Consider the following 25,618-nt stretch of genomic DNA (forward strand, 5'->3'; position numbering starts at 1 on the left):
AAACATCATTGCCATGCATTTAGGGGGCAATGCAAGTTTTATGCTTAGAAACAATGACTCGTTTAGATTTTTTTTTTTTAATACTTGAAGAGATACTCTTAAGTAAAATAATTTTGCTTAATGAAGCAGTTTTAGTTTATAGATCATGGTCCTTTGTTAATGCAGCCCCAGCAACACCTCCCCTGGCTGTGACTCACATAGCCTACATGATAAAATGGTTTCATTTTCAATAAGATCTTGCAGAACAATATGTTTACTTTAGAAGTTATCATCTGCTCTTTTAATTGAGGTTCCTGCAGGCTATTGACAAAGCAGGGGATAAAAAATTCTAAATTAAACACACTGAGGAAAAAAGGTTAAACATTAGATTTCTCTTTACAAAATGTGTGTACGCAGGCTGTGTATAAGTCACATGCAGAGAGGGGTGGCTGGAGCTGCATAAACAAAGCACTGTAGATTGAGACTTTATTTCTATTTCCTTCTGTAAATACAACAAAGGTGGGACTATATCAGAGATGAGAATTTTGGCCTAGGTATTCCAAATGTCATTATTAACTCACTGTTCATGCTTGCTGCCTTCCCTTCTAACTGTGACTGAATCTACAACAAAATAAAAAAAATCAAAGAAATCAAAGAAGAAAACTTAATGATGAAAAATACATCTGTTACTCTTAAATATTCTTTGCTTTATTAAACATTTTTGAGGGGATTTTGAGTGAAACTAATTTTATTTTATTACAGTTTATTGCATTCTTTTGAATACATAGTTTTTGATGAGGATAATAAATCCTAGGCATTTTATTTAGTGTCTGTACTTTGGAGGAATCTTCATTCTGGCTCCAGTACTGATTAGAATCCCAGTTAAGTCATTTGTTCCATCCTAATTTTTAACCAGATCGTGAAATTATTTTACCTAAACATTTCCGTTATACTGAATGTCGTATGATGCAATCGCAATTTTGGTATTTAACAATATGGTAATTACTCCGGAATAAAAAAAAACCTGAATATTATTTTGATAATGTATTCTCTTTATTTTTGTGCCAAAGAAAAGAAACAGCACAGCATTTTCCATTTAATTCTAGAGGTTTGGGTTTTCCTGTTCCAAAATGCAAAAGTAAAAATAAATTATATAGTCTATTTTTATCAACTAAAGTACTACTTATAGAAATTCTAGCGGATGCTAATATAGGTGCAAATAAAGGTACAAAAAAAACAAATAAGTTTAGACTTCTGCAAATTTGTATACATTGAAGTACATATTTAGAACAAATGTAAAAGAAAAAAAAAAGTTGTGCTTTTTTTATTTAACCCTATCTATGTTAGTGAGAACAAGGGTTGGATATATGCCCTAAACTATATTATCAAAAATAGCTTTCAAAAAAGCAGGCCTTGCAAATACAAAGACGCAAAAAGACATCCGCATGTAATCAAAGCAGTGGGGTAGATAAATAAACGTGCACGAAAGACAAAAAGGTGTGAACATGTGTCTGTTATAACAAATATATCTTGTCGTTATTTAATAGTTAAAAACATAACTTTAACATTGTGCAGTACAAACATAGATTAAAAGTTGTTTCTATTTATTTGTGGACATGCTGATTGATTGGTGCATATCTTTAAAGATTCAAAAAATTGTATATTTGGCAAAATGCTTACTGCATCTCCTCATCCATTAATGATTTGGTAACATACCCCTTCAAGCAAAGACTGCATGAATGCTATGAACAAAAATAGAATGTGACGGCAGATAAGAACCATTCGGCCCATCTAATCTGCCCAGTTTTCTAAATACTTTCATTAGTCCCTGGCCTTATCTTATAGTTAGGATAGCCTTATGCCTATCCCACGCATGCTTAAACTCCTTTACTGTGTTAACCTCTACCACTTCAGCCAGAAGGCTATTCCATGCATCCACTACCCTCTCAGTAAAGTAATACTTCCTGATATTCTCTTTAAACCTTTGCCCCTCTAATTTAAGACTATGTCCTCTTGTTGTGGTAGTTTTTCTTCTTTTAAATATAGTCTCCTCCTTTACTGTGTTGATTCCCTTTATGTATTTAAATGTTTCTATCATATCCCCCCTGTCTCGTCTTTCCTCCAAGCTATACATGTTAAGATCCTTTAACCTTTCCTGGTAAGTTTTATCCTGCAATCCATGAACCAGTTTAGTAGCCCTTCTCGGATACTTTCCAAAGTATCAATATCCTTCTGGAGATACGGTCTCCAGTACTGCGTACAATACTCCAAGTGAGGTCTCACCAGTGTTCTGTACAATGGCATTAGCACTTCCCTCTTTCTACTGCTAATGCCTCTCCCTATACAACCAAGCATTCTGCTAGCATTTCCTGCTGCTCTATTACATTGTCTGCCTACCTTTAAGTCATCAGAAATAATCACCCCTAAATCCCTTTCCTCAGATGTTGAGGATAGCACTGTATCAAATATTCTATATTCTGTCCTGGGGTTTTACCGCCCAAGATGCATTATCTTGCACATATCCACATTAAATGTCAATTGCCACAACTCTGACAACTTTTCTAGTTTACCAATACCTAAATCATTTGCCATTTGGCTTATCCGTCCTGGAACATCAACCCTGTTACAAATCTTAGTATCATCAGAAAAAAAGACATACCTTACCATCAAGACATTCTGCAATATCACTAATAAAAATATTAAGCAGAATTAGTCCAAGTACAGATTTCTGAGGTATCCCACTGGTAACTAGACCTTGCTTCGAATATACTACATTGACTACAACCCTCTGTTGCCTGTCACATAGCTACTGCCTTACCCATTCAACAATATTGGAATCCAAACTTAAAGATTGCAGTTTATTTATAAGCCTTCTATGTGCAACTGTGTCAAAAACCTTGCTGAAATCTAGGTAAGCCTACTGCACCACCCTGTAATGTCTACTGCACCACCCTGATCTATTATTTTAGTTATCCAATCAAAAAAATCAATAAGATTAGTTTGGCATGATCTTCCTGAAGTTATGTTATCTCTGATCTTGAAATCCATGTGCCTCATTTGTTGGATACAGGTATAGTTACTGTTAGTAACAAAACTACTGGTTCTGGTTTCCTGGCCGTCAACAAATAACACTTTGGATGGCTCATCACTGCTCTTACACTCGTGGGCGTGGGTACCGTGGAAACATGTGGCCCAGGGCTGGTGTCCCACTTGCCCTGCCCTAATATAATGTATGGAATACTGACAATGATGACTTCATTAGACTTTGTGCCAGCCTGATTCACTGATCCAACTTGAGTTCTAGACTTTTAGATTGACTTTGGATGCAAAGTCTTATTCCATTATGCCAGCCCACTCTACATACCAGTAAAATGATGCCCTATCTCTGTTCATCTGTTTCATACCTTTCACTTAAAGGGACACTCCAGGCACCCAGACCACTTCTGCCCATTGGAGTGGTCTGGGTGCCAACTCCCACTACTCTTAACCCTGCAAGTGTCATTATTGCAGTTTTTTATAAACTGCAATAATTACCTTGCAGGGTTAACTCCACCTCTAGTGGCTTTCTACTAGACAGCCACTAGAGGGAACTTCCTGACTCATAGCACAGATTATCTGTGCTAGAGCGTCGCTGGACGTCCTCACGCTGTGTGAGGACCTCCAGCGTCGCTCAGTTCCCCATAGGAAAGCACAGAATTTTTTTTTCAATGCTTTCCTATGGGGAGACCTAATGCGCATGCGCGGCATTGCCGCGCATGCGCATTAGGTCTCCTCGGCCGGTGGGCGGGATCAGTCTCGCCCACCAGCCGACGGAGTAAGAAGGAGGAGCGGTGCGGAGGAAGAGGCAGCGACGAGGGACATCGTCGCTGCCTCAGGTAAGTGACTGAAGGGGTTTTCACCCCTTCACAACTGGGGATTGGGGGGTGGGAGGGAGAGAACCTGCAGTGCCAGGAAAATGGATTGTTTTCCTGGCATTGGAGTTTTCCTTTAAGTACTTGTTTGTATTTGTTTGGGTGGAGCAGAGCAGGAGTAACCATAAGGCAACTCTAAGTTAGGCCCCATGGGTTAAACAAGGGGCCCTGTTGGATCTTGATCCTTCTCTGGGGTGGAGCGAAATCCTTACAGACAGACATTTGTCACAGTTAATCGTGGTATTAAAGTATTTTAATCAAAATATTAAATGGAACAAGACAATGATAAGTATTGCATTTCTTACGTAACATAACATAAACTCAGATAAGAGGTCCCTTATGGTAAGAAATTCAAAATTACATGTTTTAACCATTATGGAATTTTCAGTTTATAAGACTTACAGTATTCCCATTATGTGCACCACAAAATTGAAATTTTTTATAATTTATTAGTAACCAGGGAACAAGCTTTAAAGCTTCTCCTGGGATCATCAGTCAGCAATTATTCTTATTTTACGCTCCTTTCCTTGTGAGCAAGATAGATGCTACTACAGAATAAAGCAGATCAGGAAGAAGAAAACTTACATTAATAAAAATCTAGATATCTTAGAAAGAGAGAGTTCTAATTCCTTTTGAGCTTTTCAGAGTGATGGCTTGGCAGTAAATGTGTTCTCAAAAGGAGCGCTGGATACATTTTCAATACTACATTCAAGTCCCGCCTTGGTACTGAACTCTTAACTCCTGGCCTTGAATTTCTAAAAGTCTTCATAAATCTTTATGCGCCCATAATTCTCCAATGATTGTCTTGTGAAGCCATAAAAAGTTGATACTTGTACGTTAAATAGCAATAGACTCCAATTCTTTCTGAAATCTTTACAGCAGGAAATCCAAGAGGTGAGAGATTCCTACTGTAAATTGCCAGTGAATTATTGGACTCTACCCAAGATAAGAACATCCTTCAGATTCTTTAATGTTTTGGTTACATTTTTCATAACTTAGTAACATAACCTATAATTCAGAGTGAATCTGTTGCATTATGTTGCCAATCAAAGTGTGTGACAGTTACCTTTGCAGATAAGACTATTGACCTTTGGTCAACAACCCAAGAATATAATATATAGATATGACCAGCAATGTAACGGATGAAAGAGAACTTTAAACAATGCCAACCCTGAATATATGTGCTATCCTAATAAGTGGTAGCAGCTTAGTCACTGAGGAGACACATGTCTACTCCACTGAGCTATAGGAAGAAGGAGACAAAGCCAGTATTACAACACGTTTTTGTGGAAGGCACAAATCACCTTCCTTTCTCTTGATGTTGACCTCCTCTACCTGTAAATCAACCTCTAGGCTGCTGGTGATCCCAATTACTTCCCTGTCCACCACCAACTTCCCTCACTCACATTTTTTCCCTAAATTCTCTTTTCTTATTTTTTTATTTGTTGACTTACCTTCCTACTATGCCACATTGGTTTCAATTATTTTCTCTTTTATTTATCATCCAATGGTATATACTGAGAAATGTACCTTTCAAATACATTTTTGATGTTGCACTTGATGTTGCACTTGCTTGACTATCGTGTTTTCCTCTTGGTTGCCCCACACTCCCAGCTCACAGTTGAGGTTCTTGCCCACGGCCAATACATTTTTGTTTTTTAGAATTATTCACAATTATCGCTCACACTTAACTTAATATATCATGATGTTTTTTCCCGATACAGTTTTAGAAAGGTAGGAAAAAATAAATGAAGCTTGGCAGGAGGCATCATATCATATCAGGAAAAGCTTAGGGCTCAGGGGATAGACAAGGGACCTGTGGGCTTTTGATCCTTCCCTGGGGTGGAGCATATTTGTCAAGACCGAGAGAAGAATCAAGTACTTCTGTAGGAAAAATGTCCTGACTGGAGGCAAAATTGCATCAGTAGCCATTAAGATAAGCAGTTCATGGAAAATCCTTTAGTGTCTAGGACCCTCCTTAATCTGAGAACATGGAGGCAAATCAATAAACATTTTATGAAGCACCTAGAAGTTGTGATCTTCAAGTTAATATATATCATGTTTGTCTAATTATACTGTAATTTAATGTTTGTATCAGCTCAATTTTAACTTTCCAACATATTGTTCTCAGATATCAACCCATGCAGTAGCAATCCCTGTTTGAATGGAGGTACATGCGTGGAAGGAGGTAACCGACAATACAAATGCACTTGTCCCCAAGAATGGACTGGATCCAACTGCCAGCATCAAACACAAACAGGTACAATATATCTTTCATCTGATATCAACAATGGCAATGTATACGGGCTGATACAATTTTGACAGAACTATATAATCAGAAGATCTCCTGATTGAGTGACTGCTTAGCTCAGCACTCTCACACCATTATAAATGTTACTTCTTCTGTATGTTGGGAAGGCATGCATTGATAATGAAGACATATTTTTCTATCCGAAGGGTACCAAGAGTGGGGTGTTTCTCTTTATCGAAGATCTAATACATGGTGGCTAAACTAGGCAGCACAGATCACCTGGAGTTAAATTTCTTAAAAATGTGTTGAAATCTTTCAAGCACTAACCAGTAGCCATATAAAAGTTTAAAGTCCTCTGTGATCTTCTTATGGGCTTTCATGTGGCGTTCTTTTTGATATTGACTGCCAACATACCGTGTGTTCTGGTTAAACTATTTTGGACTTAGAACTAGATCCAGATTTGTCAATACGCAGAGAAGGCCATATGTCAACATATGTGCATTTTTTAATTTCAGGCATGTTTTATGCTATGTTTTCATTTTGCTACATGGTAATTGCACTCTTTTCCTGACTCTTTGGTGCATCCTCCCAATTATTTTTTTTTATGGGGGGTGGGGGGGCGGGGGTGGAGCATTTTAGAATTTTGTGCACAGATTTTGTGTTTTTTTCGATCATCTTTTCAGCTCCACCTGAATCGACAGCAATCAGTGAAGCAGCTTTTAACCGTAAGCCACGCTGTGCCAGGATAGACCGCACACAACACTGCAGCTGCGATGCTGGCTTCCAGATGAGTGGTACCCCTGACAACAGCATATGCCAAGGCAGGTGATAGCATGACATATTACGTTATGTTTATAAAATTCTACTTTAGTTCAGAGTTAATGTGTTAGCCCATTAGTTAATGCAGAATAATAATAGAATACTGCATATATACTTTTTTATTAGGCTGCCAGTATTTTGCAATTATACACTTTTAGGGGCTACTTCCTTTATTAAGTGCACAGAATTTTTGACCAAAGTGAAACATGCTGAACACTCCCAAGCTTTAAAGGACCACTCTAGGCACCCAGACCACTTCAGCTTAATGAAGTGGTCTGGGTGCCTGGTCCATCTAGGATTAGCCCTTTTTTTTATAAACATAGCAGTTTCAGAGAAACTGCTATGTTTATACTGAGGGTTAATCCAGCCTCCAGAGCCTCTAGTGGCTGTCTCATTGACAGCCGCTAGAGGCGCTTGCGTGCTTCTCACTGTGAAAATCACAGCGAGAAGACACCAGTGTCCATAGGAAAGCATTAATTATGCTTTCCTATGCGACCGGCTGAATGCGTGTGGCTCCTGCCGCGCATGCGCATTCAGCCGATGACGTCGCGAGGAAGAAGGAGAGGAGGAGGAAAGCTCCCCGCCCAACGCTGGAGAAAGGTAAGTGTTTAACCCCTTCCTCTCTCCAGAGCCCGGCAGGAGGGGGTCCCTGAGGGTGGGGGCACCCTCAGGGAACTATAGTGCCAGGAAAACGAGTATGTTTTCCTGGCACTATAGTGGTCCTTTAAAACAGGAGCACATAACACAACGTTCTATGAAAAATAAATGTAAATATTCAAATTTGGAATTGAGAGCAGAATAAAACCCCAAAATGGCAGGTAAGAGATTGAAACAGGACATTTTAAATGTCAAGTATACTAAACTGGGAATTTGTAGTACAAATGACATGTTAGCCTGCTAAAACATAATCAATCTTATCTTTTATAACTATTCATATCTGGCTGCTATTTTGCATCACTGTACAAAATGAACCAATCCAGTTGCTGTAAGTGTGGAAGTAAATTGGAGATTACATTATTTACAAACCCTTAGAATAAATCAGATGGACTAGATGGCACTCTGATGGGTGAGAAACAGCATTTAAGCGTAATGATAAGGAAGCAAGCTTGATTTATTTACCGTAATTTAATTTTATGTTTCAGAGTAATACAAAAAATAACCCAACCCTTGTTAATAGGGAAAAAGTTAAAGGCACACAATAGGCACCCAGACCACTCCAGCTCATTGAAGTCCCAGTCCCACTTAGTTTCATAAACTGCAATAATTACATTGAATAACTAAGACCGCCTCTAGTGGCTGTCAAGAAGACAGCTACTAGAAGCACTTCCTGCTTGCTAGATGACGTTTGGTGACCTAACTGACGTTGGATGTGCTCACGCTCTGCAATAGGACATCCAGAGTCAGTTAAGTCTCCATAGGAAAGCATTGACGCAATGCTTTTCTATTGGGGTGGCCTAGTGTGCTTGCAGGGTTTTTTGGGGGAAGGGGGGGGGGGGAAGGGGTGTAGAGGAAACTATAGTGTAAGGAATACAACTTTGTATTCCTTACACTATAAAATCCCTTTAATGAGGAGTTCTTACTAGATACCAAATATGAAGTAAAAAACAAACAACCCCCAAATTATACTTTACATTAACTTGTTTATACATTCTGTATCAAGAAGATATCTTGGCACATTTGTTACAGTAATAGCTAAAATGCATATATCTGTTACCTGGAGTACTTTGGGTGTAGTCCCAAATTCCTATTTAATTGTGTTATGTAGAAAATTTGTTTTTATTTGAGGTATCTATGAGTAAAACGAAAAACGAGATTCTTGCCAATGATATATTACTTACAATTTATGATTTAATGCTGAAGTGCCATGATAGTGTTTACACAAATATAGCACAGACATGAGAATGTGTTTCCATTGCAGATGTCAATGAGTGTGAGGTTTATAAAATGGATGGGGCACCACGTCTGTGTATGCACACCTGCGTCAATACGCCTGGAACCTATCGATGTTCGTGCCCCTCTGGGTATAAGATACATGGAGATGGGAAAACCTGCGAAGGTAAGGATGCTGGCAATCTATATATACAAAATACACTTAAAATACAGTTTAAGATATCAAATATTTACATTTATATATATTAAATATACACAGAGAACAAGTAAAAAATAGGCGCTCGTAATATAATAGTCTCCAATAAATGTTATATACCTTAAAATAAAGCTGCACCAAAAATAAGTGTAAAAACTCCTCAAAACACTCTTGTGAATATACTAAACTGATAAGGTGCGCTGTGTCTTTAAGACCCAAGTGTTACAAAGTGCAACTAGTGCAAAACTTTATGATAAAGTGCAAAGTGTTTTTTAAGGTCCACTCAAATGTGTAATAAAATATTTTATTACACATTTGAGTGCACCTTAAAAAACACTTTACACTTTATCATAAAGTTTATATTTTATTACACATTTGAGTGCACCTTAAAAGTGCAACTAGTGCAAAACTTTATGATAAAGTGCAAAGTGTTTTTTAAGGTGCACTCAAATGTGTAATAAAATATTTTATTACACATTTGAGTGCACCTTAAAAAACACTTTACACTTTATCAGAAAGTTTATATTTTATTACACATTTGAGTGCACCTTAAAAAACACTTTGCACTTTATCATAAAGTTTTGCACTAGTTGCACTTTGTAACACTTGGGTCTTAAAGACACAGCGCACCTTATCAGTTTAGTATATTTATATATATTGCCTCTGATTACTATAAGTCTTATTAAGTGTAGTAATCATGGTGTCCTACCGATTGAAACTTTTTTTAACCTTTTCTAAGACGTTTATTAGGCCATACTGGCAACTAAGTTGCTAACTGTTTGCCAAAGTTGCCTAGTTAGATAAAGTTTTGGATATGTGTCAAATTAGCCTGTTTTGTCCCAAATTGCAGCGTGGTTGCAGACTCATGACAGCTTGCATAAATTTCATGTTTAACAGATAAACCCAAATGGGGGTTATTTGATAAATCAGCAGGTGCAGGTCCCTCTCGGACAACACCATCTTCCTAAGGCGGGTCCCTCTTCAGAGCCAACGTAACTGCTGTACTTGCATGCACACACACAAGAGTACAGCATTGAGGTCTATAAAGGATCCCACGAAAACACAGGTTCCTCCATAGACAGAGTCAATTCCCTACAGTCATCACTGGTGACGACTGTTGGAATTGACACTGTAGCTCCATCCAGAGTCTAAGAAAGTCAGGCGGAGGAAATATACAGAGAAACAGTAGTCCCTAATTTATCTCTATATACGTCTTGACTAGGTTGGAATTTCAGTGAAATTCCAGCAAAGTCAAAATGAGTATTTTACAAAGATTCTATTCATGAAACACTCATTTTCCAGAGGGAGGGAACACAGTGCTGCCAGCCTGTGAGCAAATAGTTTGGAAATTTGAAATACAGTTCCATATTTAAAAATCTGGACAGTGGCGTACATACCAGGGTCGCAGGGGTCGCGGCTGTGACCGGGCCCGGCCCACCAGGGGGCCCCGGCCGCCCTGCAACCCGGTATGTACCCAGAGTGGCCAGCTTCTTCTCCTGGGGGGCCCAGGAGCCGGTCACCTCAGGGCCCCCCGAGGCTGGCCCTGGTGTCACCCGGCGGGCAGGCTGGCAGGCGTGCGAGGGAGCACTGTCCCCTGAGTGCTCCCTCTTTAGCTCCCTCACGCACCGCACTGATACCGGAGCCGGAATATGATGTCATATTCCGGCTCCGGCATTAGTAAGCGGCACGCGAGGGAGCTGGGCAGAGAGCGTTCAGGGGAGAGTGCTCCCTTGCGCGCCTGCCAGCCTGCCAGACAGCCAGCCCGCAGGACCGGCCGCCCAGGAGCACCACTGGACCCCAGGGAATCCCCTAAGCTCTCCCAAAGGTAAGGAGGCTGGGGGATTAATTTTTTTTCAAAAAACATGTGTGTGTGTTAGAGTGTGTGTGTTAGTGTGTGTGTGTGTCTGCATGCACTGGCGTACATACCGCGACCAGGTGTTGCGGCCCGCGCACGCGGAGGGCCACGGATCAGTTTTCGCACCACAGAATCTGGACCTGTATTTTGAGCATCTTAATGCAGATTTAAGCCATTTAAGCCATTTGGGTGCATATAGACATGCTGGTATTCAGACAAACATTGGACTCATTCTAAACCTGTGTTGCAAAATCTGAACATTGACAAATAGTGTGAACAACATCCGGATTTTGCAATCCAAATACCCCCAGACAAATAATGTTTGCAAATATGTACCAAGGGAATTTGGATTTTAGTCAATAAACCCCAATTTTATTTCTGTTCTGTTATAGCTGTCTAACCGGAGTCTTATAGCTCGATTGTAAAAATGCTAAAAAAAAAAAAGAAAAAAATTGATGTTAAATTGTTGTAGAAACCCTTAAAATGCATTGTGTGTTGTGAAGATATGTAACTATTTTATTCTTAGGTTTAGTAACAGTAACCGCTAATAGAGCTTCATATGTAACAGTTACCACAACAACACTGTAGGCATTTACTTGCCTCAGTAAATGGTGTACGAGACACTTTGCTGTCAGGCATATGATTAGACACCTGCATTTTCTGCAAAAAAACAGACAGGCTACAATTCTGCAAACAATTAGTAACCAGTAAAGAAAAATTAACTTACTGCTGGTGCTTTAAATAAACAAGGCTTTGTAAGCTTACATTTGTGGCTTTAGCCCGCCATGTCACTCCTAACAACTCTACTGGAAGTATAATAAAAATTAGAATTAAAAAAACACACAAAAAACAGATACATTTCAAAAAGCCTCATGTGCCACAAACCTAGAATTTGCTGCACACATCCAGATTGACCCACCCAGTGACCAGTTAGATTATACAGATACACAAACATCTACCACACAGATGTAATGTGAGTATACTGAGTATAAAAATCCAACATACCTGGGGTAGGACGCAGGTGTGCCACAGTTTAGATGTGCCCAACAGCTAGACATTATCGTCACGTTAACTGAAACATTATAATTAACTACTATTTGTTTACAGAAGAAAAGATTCGGTTTTAGATTATATAATGAAAAATTTCCAAAGAAACAACCTGTCTTGTTTTGACTTGTATCTAAATGTATCTGGTAATTCATTGAACATCAAAGGGTTGTCTTTTTCCATTGATGTATGTGTTTTTATTCAGAGGAAAATACCTAGTAATAAAAAAAAATCTGAATCCATCATGTAAATATTAGCATTCTATATCGTACCAATTAAATTACAAGGGAGGAATCTATAGGAGAAATAATCAGCAAAGTCATTTCTCATTCTAAATACCAAATGACTACTTTCACTCAGTAGTGCATTTGGTATATTTTATTCTCTCCGGAGAGATTTGAAGGAGTTTTGTAAACACAGTCTGGTAAATGTCTACTAGTACACCGTCTACATGAAAGGTTATATAGGCATTTCTAGAGTGGTAGGATAAAGCACTTTATGTATTTATTTTAATAAAAATTCCAGTAACACACACATTATATGTGTATGCTCTATGTGTAAGGTAGATATGTTAGATTTTCTTTCTTAAGTTTTATTAAATATACATGAATAAATTCCATCTCTGAGCTTTAGTTTTTCCAATCTGCAGTTTTTAAGTGCATTAACACAGCTTTTGACGTCCTCACATATAGCCAGGGCCGGACTGGGGATACAAAGCAGCCCTGGAAAAAAAAATCTATGCCAGCCTCATAGACAAACAATTTCACTAATATACATAAGCTCATTGACATAAAAACACAAGCTCACTCACTAGCAGGCACACACACACATACAAACAAGCTCACTCACTAGTAGGCGCACACACACACACAGCTTAATGTAGTGGTTCTGGTGTCTATAGCCTGTCCCTGCAGGCTTTTGAATGTAAACACTGACTTTTCAGAGAAAAGGCAGTGTTTACATTGCTTCCTAGTGACACCTCTAATGACAGACACTCAGATGGTCACTAGAGGCGCTTCCTGTGTCAGTGCGGATTGGCTGAGATCATCAAGCTTGATGATCTCAGTCATAGAGGCAGGGCCAGTCGAGGGGAGACCAGCACGACGTTGAAAAAAAAAAAAGGTGAATAAAACACTATTTTTAAAAACACACACAGACACCACGACTGACACACACACACACCATGACAGACATACACACACCATGACAGACACACCATGACACAGACCATGACACAGACAGACACACACACACCATGACAGACACACACACACACCATGACACAGACAGACAGACACACACACACACACCATGATACAGACACACCATAACTCTTTTGGCAGCTGCTGGGGAAGCAGGCTGTTCTGTCTCTGCTCCCCCGCCCTCGCGCGCAGCTTAATGAGACCGGGGCCGGAATATGACGTCATATTCCGGCCCCGGTCTAATTAAATAGCGCGCAAGGGCGGGGGAGCAGAGACAGAACAGCCTGCTCCCCCAGCGGGCGCCAAAAGAGCTTCCCCTGCGGCCGCCATTCAAGTTCTCCCTGCGGCCGCAGGTCATCGAAATGTCTCCCCGGCCCCAGGTGCCGACGGCCCACCGGGAAATTTCCCGGTATCCCGGTGGGCCAGTCCGGCCCTGCATATAGCTATGATTAACAACTATGCTGATTCTTCTCATATAGTTTATAAGAAGCCACCGCTCATAATCCTCAAGAAACATTTTACTGGAGCTGCAAACACGTTCATAGAATGTGCTCTGAGATAAGCACAATGTTTTTAGACAAAGCTACGGGATTGGCTGGCAGGTTTTAGGCACATCCTGGTCTGCTGAAAGCTCACTGCAGAAACTTCAGATCATGGAGATTGTCAAACACAGTTTTTGCTGTTTTCTGATTTTATTTTTTCTTCATTTTCTTTTATAATAAAATTTATTTTAAAAAGTGTGGGTTAAAATTCAGTGTAGAGATTCCCTTTACTAGAATTATGCCAGGATTATCTTTTTTTCAGAAAATACTAGGTTATCATTTATTTTGGGATTTGCACTTACATCATATTCATGAAAAAAAAAAAAAAAACAACTGTAATCATAGCTGCAATTACACCTCATCACACGTTCTTACCCAACACATCTGGGGATTGAGTCCAAAAACAAAACTTGATGCCTCTTCCCTAACTACGAGGCACAAATAGAAAAATCTGAGGTCTCTTCCACTACTTTATTCAAAAATCAACATTCAAAATCTATAATTCAGAATTTAGACACAGTCGTTGTGCTATGGCACAATGGTTATATTTCAGTGACACACTCTTTTGATTTTATGTGTTTTGTGCTATGAACCTCATCATAATATTAGCATAGCTGAAAACAAGTAAAATTGGAGTATGTCACTTGGGTGTATGTATATATTTTTTAACTTTTTGGTGTGTACCAACCTATGAGCAGTCAAATAACATTGAAATCAAAATAGCAGCATCTCAACAACTTTGTAGTTCTGGTCCTGAACTGATCCGAGGGCCAAATAATGTTATTAATACATTTTATATTCATAACTTTACAGGGGAAAAACAAGACATTCAGCACCCACAGACCCCCTTAGGAATCCCATCATTGTAGATAATTTTCAAATTTAACACTTTCTAACCATTATATAAAGATTCAAATGAGAACAGTTAAAAAAAACTTGGCAATCTCCTGATCCATCAACAAATGTCATCACATCTCATTAAATAATATATTTTTTTGTTTCCCATACAGATATCGATGAATGTACGTCTGGGATCCACAACTGCACCCGTGGAGCAATGTGCATTAACATTGGAGGAAGCTTTCAATGTGTTTTCCCTGAGTGTCCAAAATCCAATGGGAATATTAGTTATGTGAAAACATCACCTATGTAAGTGACCGTCACACAAATGAAGGGACTTGGTAGAATATATATTTTTACAAAGCGATGAAAATATTGTGAAGTCTGTTGGTCATAGACACAATCTTCCTGGAAGATGAGCGTCCCAATATAAAACAACTAACCTTTGTATCTCAAATATTAGTGAATTTAATTTTCCAAGATCTCATTCCAACCCAAAAAATAATAATAACCTTTAACCCCTTAAGGACCAAACTTCTGGAATAAAAGGGAATCATGACATGTCACACATGTCATGTGTCCTTAAGGGGTTAAAGCCTGGTGATAATTGTGTGTTAGAGAAAACATGTGTCTGTTGTGAGTATACTGCCGTTTCCATTCTGCATTATTGATAAATAAAGATGTAGCTGGTTTTGAACAAAGCGTGATATCTCATGGGGTTAAGTGAACATAGCTCAACAAATCTCACTGATATGTGCTTTGCTTGCATAGTTATTTAGTTACTTTGAGATTCGGATTACACTTTTAAAAATATTATTACATTGATTCCTGTTTGTGCACAATGTGAATCATACAAGTTAGATTTTCATTTGTCCTATTTGCAACCTGATCTCACAGGTGAGTTTACAGAAGTGGTTGTGTTGGAATACCATGTCCAGCAACTAATCTTTTCATTATATTGTACTATGTTTTACCCCTAAAGGATTATGGTTATGAAAACCCATTGTTATTCTGACCATCTAAAATGTCATTAGTCTTGATTTTCTGTTTCCTGATCTTTAACAGACATGCTGTCCAACACAATAATATAATAGAGTCAGGTCTTAAAATTTGAAGTCCTATGCTAGGCAGGCTTTAAAAGTTACTCGTCATCGCAAATTATACCATACTTCCCAGGGATTATTTTCATTTGCCAATGGCTAGTGGTGTGAGGAATAGTGATGTCCCGAATGGTTCGCTGGCGAATAGTTCCTGGCGAACATAGCTTGTTCGCGCTCGCCACGGACAGCGAACATATGCGATGTTCGGTCCGCCCCCTATTCGTCATCATTGAGTAAACTTTGACCCTGTACCTCACAGTCAGCAGACACATTCCAGCCAATCAGCAGCAGACCCTCCCTCCCAGACCTTCCCAGACAATTTAAATTAATTCTGAAGCTGCATTCTTTTTTTTTTTATTTTTTTCTTTTTTTTTGATGTTAGTGTTTATTATACATTATCCTCCATAGCCAGTAACCTGTGTTTATTATACATTATCCCCCATAGCCAGTAACCTGTGTTTATTATACATTATCCCCCCATAGCCAGTAACCTGTGTTTATTATACATTATCCCCCCATAGCCAGTAACCTGTGTTTATTATACGTTATCCCCCATCACCAGTAACCTGTGTTTATTATACATTATCCCCCCATAGCCAGTAACCTGTGTTTATTATACGTTATCCCCCATAACCAGTAACCTGTGTTTATTATACATTATCCTCCCATAGCCAGTAACCTGTGTTTATTATACATTATCCTCCCATAGCCAGTAACCTGTGTTTATTATACATTATCCCCCCATAGCCAGTAACCTAGAAACATAGAAACATAGAATGTGACGGCAGATAAGAACCATTCGGCCCATCTAGTCTGCCCAATTTTCTAAATACTTTCATTAGTCCCTGGCCTTATCTTATAGTTAGGATAGCCTTATGCCTATCCCACGCATGCTTAAACTCCTTTACTCTGTTAACCTCTACCACTTCAGCTGGAAGGCTATTCCATGCATCCACTACCCTCTCAGTAAAGTAATACTTCCTGATATTATTTTTAAACCTTTGTCCCTCTAATTTAAGCCTATGTCCTCTTGTTGTGGTAGTTTTTCTTCTTTTAAATATAGTCTCCTCCTTTACTGTGTTGATTCCCTTTATGTATTTAAATGTTTCTATCATATTCCCCCTGTCTCGTCTTTCCTCCAAGCTATACATGTTAAGATCCTTTAACCTTTCCTGGTAAGTTTTATCCTGCAATCCATGAACCAGTTTAGTAGCCCTTCTCTGAACTCTCTCTAAGGTATCAATATCCTTCTGAAGATACGGTCTCCAGTACTGCGTACAATACTCCAAGTGAGGTCTCACCAGTGTTCTGTACAATGGCATGAGCACTTCTCTCTTTCTACTGCTAATGCCTCTCCCTATACAACCAAGCATTCTGCTAGCATTTCCTGCTGCTCTATTACATTGTTTGCCTACATTTAAGTCATCAGAAATAATCACCCCTAAATCCCTTTCCTCAGATGTTGAGGTTAGGACTCTATCAAATATTCTGTACTCTGCCCTTGGGTTTTTATGTCCAAGATGCATTATCTTGCACTTATCCACATTAAATGTCAGTTGCCACAACTCTGAACATTTTTCTAGTTTACCTAAATCATTAGCCATTTGGCTTAATAGAAACATAGAACCTGTGTTTATTATACATTATCCTCCCCATAGTCAGTAACCTGTGTTTATTATACATTATCCCCCCATAGCCAGTAACCTGTGTTTATTATACGTTATCCCCCATCACCAGTAACCTGTGTTTATTATACATTATCCCCCCATAGCCAGTAACCTGTGTTTATTATACGTTATCCCCCATAACCAGTAACCTGTGTTTATTATACATTATCCTCCCATAGCCAGTAACCTGTGTTTATTATACATTATCCTCCCATAGCCAGTAACCTGTGTTTATTATACATTATCCCCCCATAGCCAGTAACCTAGAAACATAGAAACATAGAATGTGACGGCAGATAAGAACCATTCGCCCATCTAGTCTGCCCAATTTTCTAAATACTTTCATTAGTCCCTGGCCTTATCTTATAGTTAGGATAGCCTTATGCCTATCCCACGCATGCTTAAACTCCTTTACTCTGTTAACCTCTACCACTTCAGCTGGAAGGCTATTCCATGCATCCACTACCCTCTCAGTAAAGTAATACTTCCTGATATTATTTTTAAACCGTTGTCCCTCTAATTTAAGCCTATGTCCTCTTGTTGTGGTAGTTTTTCTTCTTTTAAATATAGTCTCCTCCTTTACTGTGTTGATTCCCTTTATGTATTTAAATGTTTCTATCATATTCCCCCTGTCTCGTCTTTCCTCCAAGCTATACATGTTAAGATCCTTTAACCTTTCCTGGTAAGTTTTATCCTGCAATCCATGAACCAGTTTAGTAGCCCTTCTCTGAACTCTCTCTAAGGTATCAATATCCTTCTGAAGATACGGTCTCCAGTACTGCGTACAATACTCCAAGTGAGGTCTCACCAGTGTTCTGTACAATGGCATGAGCACTTCTCTCTTTCTACTGCTAATGCCTCTCCCTATACAACCAAGCATTCTGCTAGCATTTCCTGCTGCTCTATTACATTGTTTGCCTACATTTAAGTCATCAGAAATAATCACCCCTAAATCCCTTTCCTCAGATGTTGAGGTTAGGACTCTATCAAATATTCTGTACTCTGCCCTTGGGTTTTTATGTCCAAGATGCATTATCTTGCATTTATCCACATTAAATGTCAGTTGCCACAACTCTGAACATTTTTCTAGTTTACCTAAATCATTAGCCATTTGGCTTAATAGAAACATAGAACCTGTGTTTATTATACATTATCCTCCCCATAGTCAGTAACCTGTGTTTATTATACATTATCCCCCCATAGCCAGTAACCTGTGTTTATTATACGTTATCCCCCATCACCAGTAACCTGTGTTTATTATACATTATCCCCCCATAGCCAGTAACCTGTGTTTATTATACGTTATCCCCCATAACCAGTAACCTGTGTTTATTATACATTATCCTCCCATAGCCAGTAACCTGTGTTTATTATACATTATCCTCCCATAGCCAGTAACCTGTGTTTATTATACATTATCCCCCCATAGCCAGTAACCTAGAAACATAGAAACATAGAATGTGACGGCAGATAAGAACCATTCGGCCCATCTAGTCTGCCCAATTTTCTAAATACTTTCATTAGTCCCTGGCCTTATCTTATAGTTAGGATAGCCTTATGCCTATCCCACGCATGCTTAAACTCCTTTACTCTGTTAACCTCTACCACTTCAGCTGGAAGGCTATTCCATGCATCCACTACCCTCTCAGTAAAGTAATACTTCCTGATATTATTTTTAAACCTTTGTCCCTCTAATTTAAGCCTATGTCCTCTTGTTGTGGTAGTTTTTCTTCTTTTAGAGGGACCTGACACCCAGACCACTTCATTGAGCTGATGTGATCTGGGTGTCTGTCGTGGTCCTTTAAGTGTGTGTGCATCTGCATGCTGTGGTGTACATACCGCGGTCGCAACCCCTGCGACCAGGTGCCCGCCGCCATGTGTTGCTGCCCCGGCCCGCGCAGAGTAAGCGCGAGGGGGGGGGGAGGCCCACGGATCAATTTTCGCACCGGGGCCCCATGGGTCATGTGTACGCCACTGGGGTCTATCTGTTTTATTAAATACGCGGTAATATGCTTTTAATGGGATAGGACGTTAGGAAAGGTGTGTGATTGGGATAAGTGGTTGTATTTACCTTATCCTGGGACCGACCTGGCTCCTAAGCTTGAGCCGCGCATGGCTGGATCACTCCTGCCTCCACACGAGCCGCATGCGGCTTGATCTCCTCTTCTGACTTAGCCGCGTGCACTGACCGCAGTGAGCGGTCACGTGGCCCGCCTGGCACTAGGAGCACGGCTCGAGTCACGAGCTCGCTCTTAAAGGGGCAGTGGGAGCCAAAAGTTGATTCAGGCTCCCATTGGCCCACGTCATTCCAGCACCCCCACACACGAACGGTTTGGGGGCGTAGGCATGACATGGGCCAATCAAATGTTAAAGGATATTTAAACTTCCTTTGCCCTATCCACTTTGTCCTATCGTGGTTTCTGTGTCAGTACCCTTTAGTGCGTTCCTTGATCTATTTTGTTTATTTTGGTATTGACCATGGCTTTGTTCTTGACTCTGAATTTATCTTTAACCCTTTCCTGTCTTGTTTGCCCGTGTGACTGATTACCATCTACCTGACTCTGGCTTGTTCTCGTTTTCGTAGTCTCTCTGTTACCATGACCTCGTCTCATTTCTGATTACGCTTTATCTCTGTCCGACGTTTAGTCTGGCCATTCTAAGTCCAGGTAATAAGTTATATCCTAGTCTTGTCCCTTGCTATCCTAAACTCTGCATGTTGGGGTATTACATCATGACATTAGGATAGGACCATGGGCCCTGCAGGTTTAGGACAGCAAATGGCCTCCTATGAGGCAATATTTTAAGAACAGGATCACCGTATGGACCAGATTGCCCAAGCCCATCAGACACTTTTGTCCAGAAATGCTTATTTGGCCCCTGAGTGGTGCTTCATGTCCGGTGCGGGATTGTGGTGGCTTAAAGGACCACTCTAGTGCCAGGAAAACATACTCGTTTTCCTGGCACTAGAGTGCCCTGAGGGTGCCCCCACCCTCAGGGAACCCCTCCCGCCCGGCTCTGGAAAGGGGAAAAGGGTTAAAACTTACCTTTTTCCACCGCTGGGCGGGGAGCTCTTCTCCTCCTTTCCGCCTCCTCTCCGCCCCGTCGGCTGAATGCGCACGCGCAGCAAGAGCTGCGCGCGCATTCAGCCGGTCGCATAGGAAAGCATTTACAATGCTTTCCTATGGACGCTTGCGTGCTCTCACTGTGATTTTCACAGTGAGAATCACGCAAGCGCCTCTAGCGGCTGTCAGTGAGACAGCCACTAGAGGATTAGGGGGAAGGCTTAACCCTATTATAAACATAGCAGTTTCTCTGAAACTGCTATGTTTATAAAAAAAAATGGGTTAACCCTAGCTGGACCTGGCACCCAGACCACTTCATTAAGCTGAAGTGGTCTGGGTGCCTAGAGTGGTCCTTTAAGGTGGAGGCGAGTGCTTGACGTGGGGCAGGCTCTGTATTTCTGTTTGTGCCTCCGGTCCCGTCTTCGACGCCTTTTGCGTTGGTGGATTTTAATGGGGACTATTTCGCTTAGCTGTGGTGGAGCTTGTTGGGGCTGAGGTGGAGCTTGTTGGGGCTTCCTGCTTGTTATTTGCTTCCAAAATTGATTAAAGAGTCTGTCCAGCTTAGACTCAATATCCTGCCATGCTTTGCTGGTACCAGGAGGACACGCGGCTGCCGCCATATTGGGAGAGTCGCAGATGAGTATGTCAGCCTGTGCGTCCATTAGCTCCAGACAGCCTCTCAGGGGTGGACCGGGATAACCCCCACCGGTCTGAGGTGGGGTGGTAACGGAGCTCCTGCCGGGAAGTAGCTGCTCCAGGGTATCCCAGGATCGGGAGATCGGCCACCTCTCCGGCCCCGGGAGCACCAGGCCACACTTGCCACGCGGAGGTAAGTAAGACTCTGTCGAGTTGCTGACCGCTATTAAACATGTCGGGTCGGTCAGGTAGGAGCAACATTGCTGGGCCATCCCCTTCTGGGGTGAAATTTGCTTGTTGATAGCTGCTTAAAGTGAGATATTGAGGGAGCTCATACGAAGTGCCTCTTTCCTCCAAGACAGCTAGGCCCCGCCCCCCAGAAGCTGCATTCTTAATGAGAGGAGGGACAGTGTAGCTGCTGCTGATTTAATAGGGAAATCGATAGCTAGGCTAGTGTATTCAGTGTCCACTACAGTCCTGAAGGACTCATCTGATCTCTGCTGTAAGGACAGCACCCGAAAAAGCCCTTTTTAGGGCTAGAACATCAGTCTGCTTTTTTTTTTTTGTGTGTAATCTAATTGCAGTTGCCTGCCTGCCTGCCAGCGTGTGTGTCAGGCTCACAGCGTATACTGTTCCTACTTGCCCAGTGCCACCACTCATATCTGGTGTCACAATAGCTTGCATTTAGGGACCATAATGGACCCTTGGTGTTGTACGTAGCTGGGTGGAGGAAGAGACCTTCAATTACATCAGTGAGGACAAGGAACGGGACATGGCTAGCTTGGTATCCAACCTTGTGCAAATGGGGAGTTTGCGGTTGTGCAAATGGACTGTTTGCGGTGCGTTAAACGGGGAGTTTGGTCTGTCACTGTGAAGCGGGCGTAACCCTTACACTACCTGATCGATACAACATCATACCTGATGTTTTAAAGCACGTTATTCCAAACAATTTAGGAATGTTAGGTGATTTATGCCCTTTATGGATTAAAACCAGACTCTGCATCAACTATGTAATTTTCTATGGGAGTTTTGCCATGGATCCCCCTCCGGCATGCCACAGTCCAGGTGTTAGTCCCCTTGAAACAACTTTTCCATCACTATTGTGGCCAGAAAGAGTCCCTGTGGGTTTTAAAATTTGCCTGCCTATTGAAGTCTATGGCAGTTCGCCCGGTTCGCCCGTTCGCAAACATTTGCGTAAGTTCGCGTTCGCCATTCGCGAACGGAAGATTTTATGTTCGCGACATCACTAGTGAGGAAATGTAGAGTTATAGAAGATGGGACTGACTTTTAACTTTAAACTGCCAGTATTGTTGGCAATATATTCTTTATAGAAGTTCTACAGACCATTCTCATGTTACGATTTTTACCTTCCCTCTCAGCAACACCTACAATCTATGTGCTGCATCTCTAGAAATTCCCTTTTCTAACTAGCAAACCAAGTAACTAACTAATGTGATATCTTAACATATATAAGAAGAAGTAGATAGATGATAAACTATAATTAACTATTGTTTTGTTTTCTTGTTTTTAAAACTTATATTCTATATGTTTTATAGCCAATGTGAACGCAATCCATGTCCTATGGAAAGTAGATCCTGTCACCATGCACCAAAGACCATCTCCTTCCATTATCTCGCTCTGCCTTCAAATCTTCCAAGTCCTGTCACTCTCTTCCGAATGGCAACCGCCTCAGCTCCTGGACGTCCTGGGCCAGACAGCTTGCGTTTTGGAATCGTGGGAGGGAACAGCAGAGGGAACTTTGTGATGCAAAGATCGGATAGACAAACTGGAGAACTCATTCTTGTTCAGAGCCTTCAAGGACCTCAGACCATTGAAGTGGACGTAGACATGTCTGAATACTTAGACCGCACGTTCCAGGCCAAGCACGTATCTAAAATCACAGTTTTTGTATCACCTTACAATTTTTAAGGTGAACAAACAGGAAGATTGGACATGTACCATGTAACTTTTTTTTAAAGAAAAAAACAATAGAACGCGTGCTGTTTGGCAACAGTGCAAGAATGAGAGCCACCCCGTAAGATGGCAAACAAAGTATATAATTACATCATTGCACAAGATGGAAATACAGTTCTTTCTCGTTTTATTGTGTGTTTATTCAGAACAAATCTTAATCACTAAAGACATTTTTTAAGTATTGTAATAGGTACGATTAAATCAAAAGAAACACATGTATGTAGACAACAGCTAAAAGACAGTGTTATATTCAAATGCAATATATATCCTTTTTTTCTCAATGAAGGGAGGTCCCCTGTGGTTGCAGTTTGGGGGGCAAGCTTATATTGTTTATCTAGTTTAACAAAACATCTTGTCATTTTGGACTAACCTTTATACCTTGATTTAGCAAGTTATTCCTTAACGTTATACTGGCTGTACTGCCTGAGCATTTTAATTATTAACATTATCCATCAGAATATCAGAATGATTTCACGCATACTCAATAGTGCAGAATTGACAAATATTGGATATAAACAAAGAAGAGTTAAAAACAAAATGGCGTATAAACAATATGGTGTTATTGTGGTGCTCCATGCTTTGTCTACTCTAAGCAGGCCTAGCACACCGAATTGCGTGGTGGCAAAGCCCAGCATATCCATGTACATTAACCAACTGGCCCAGGGTTGTCCAAACAACTCTGGCCCTCCAGATGTTGTTGAACTACAACTTACATGATTCTCTGGATAATTAAGTTCAAAGACTCATGGGAGCTGTCGTTCAGCAACATCTGGTGGGGCAGAGTTTGGAGAATCCTGCACTAGCCAATAAGGAGGTGCAATAATGGCCTCACCTGGTGTATGGTTCCAATGCGGATTAGTGAGTTGTGTCCCCATCTGTCAGTATCCACAATTCATATGGAGCTATCCAAGAATCCTGCTTAATCCTCTCATTGTGGGTTAATGGATGACTCATTGATCCATACTTGTAGGTTTATTGCCAAATGCTGACTGAACACAGATACAAGCTAAAAATTCCTTACAAGACAAATATATACATTTAATATATACATTAGCAAGATGTGCAACTATAGATAAGGTATGGGTTTTGGTTTTACCTAAAAATAGTAAATTCATGTGATATTTTAGTAACAGACGCACTATTAATGGAAAGTGGCTAAATGTTTTCTCTAAACTGTTTGCATAGAAATCTCATTTAAAAGTATGCAGTGATTTTATCAAGAACTCACAAAACAATGATTTGTAGTAAAAAACAAACAATTTTTAAATGTAAAATTTTATTGATTGCTTGGTGCCCACAATTATCTGTTTATTATTATTGTTTAATTATCAATAAACAACACTGCTATATATCATTTTGGAATATTGATAAAATGTAATTTGTTACATTTTACTTCTTGCTATCTTATTCCCCGGGGATAATTCAGATATTTGTCAATTATTTTAGACACTTTACTACATTAGCTAAATACAATAATACCACATAAATCGTATTGTCCTGTACAGAAGGAACGACCTCTTGAAAACAATACATTTTAATGATTGAAATTGAAAAAAATTAACATATGTTTGATAAAAACTTGTCAAACGATTTGCACTTACAGTTTCTATTTTGTATAGCATGATATAAATTAATTTTAATGAATTTATCCCACCACGTTCCATTCACTAGGCATGGCAGAAAGTTAGTCTTTATTCTTCATTCCAGTTCGATCATCCACAATATGAATATGGTAAAATGCTGAAGATTTGTTAACATTTGTAGAAGATATACTAATGGCCTCTAGGAGAAGCACATACAATCCATTAATCCAATGTGCTATGTTAATTTTGCCAGAGACAATACATCAGCTAGATTAAAAAGACCTTGCAGGTACACATAGTGTGATGATTTATTTGTCGAACCCCCAATGGGACCAGCTGTGGCTAAGTGTTACAAAAACATGGTTATCGGGCTTTCATTGGTGAACTAGTTTATGATGTACTGTTGTCTCAGATCAGTTGAAAGACCGTAAAGTGCTTTAGGTAATATAAATATAAATATAAATGTGATTGCTATATATCAAGCATTCGTTTTGCTCTATAAAAAAAGTTTCTCTTCTTTTAACTGAGTGTTTATACAATTCCGAGTTCTAGAAGATATAGTACCAGTTCTAGAATGACTGGTATGTCAAGTGTAGAACTAGAGAAGACAATTGAAGGGAATATTGTCATTGACTAATTAGATACAGAGTGTAAGCCTACAAGATTATTTAGGCCTATCAGTCAGGTATCTTGTACCAATATTCATAAAAAAACACATATTTTTTATATATTCTTCATAAATATATTTAGGTTTAATTACTGAAGTGAGAATTCAAAGTGAATTTCAAATTTAACGTTTCAATAGTTGAACTGTAAAAGTGGTCTAAGTTATGCATACTTTAACTTTGGCTTCATGAAGTTCACTATGAATTCTCACTTTAGTATGTAAGTCTGATTGTTTTTGATGGCCAGTAAATTAGATGACAAGGGATACATTTTTTTATTAAACTGCCTTTATGAACTGAACAATATTTGACTCACATGGGTTTATCCACCAAATACAGAATTGTAAACAAAATTGCAAGAGTTAGACTAAAATAGTCAACACATTATATGGATGATTT

General features: G+C 39.9%; 1 protein-coding gene across 1 annotated transcript in view; it reads left to right on the plus strand.

Annotated features, from left to right (window-relative positions):
- Window positions 1-25,408, plus strand: part of FBLN7 (fibulin 7) — a 163,825-nt gene extending 138,417 nt beyond the window's left edge. The window contains exons 4-8 of the mRNA XM_063443677.1: window positions 6,022-6,150; window positions 6,825-6,962; window positions 8,879-9,016; window positions 14,703-14,841; window positions 22,554-25,408. Coding sequence (XP_063299747.1) covers window positions 6,022-6,150; window positions 6,825-6,962; window positions 8,879-9,016; window positions 14,703-14,841; window positions 22,554-22,926 — 917 coding nt within the window. The 3' untranslated portion in view covers window positions 22,927-25,408. The remainder of the gene's footprint in view (window positions 1-6,021; window positions 6,151-6,824; window positions 6,963-8,878; window positions 9,017-14,702; window positions 14,842-22,553) is intronic.
- Window positions 25,409-25,618: the final 210 nt, after the last annotated feature.

This window comes from Pelobates fuscus, chromosome 2, assembly GCF_036172605.1.
Source record: "Pelobates fuscus isolate aPelFus1 chromosome 2, aPelFus1.pri, whole genome shotgun sequence".
NCBI classification, from domain to species: domain Eukaryota; kingdom Metazoa; phylum Chordata; class Amphibia; order Anura; family Pelobatidae; genus Pelobates; species Pelobates fuscus.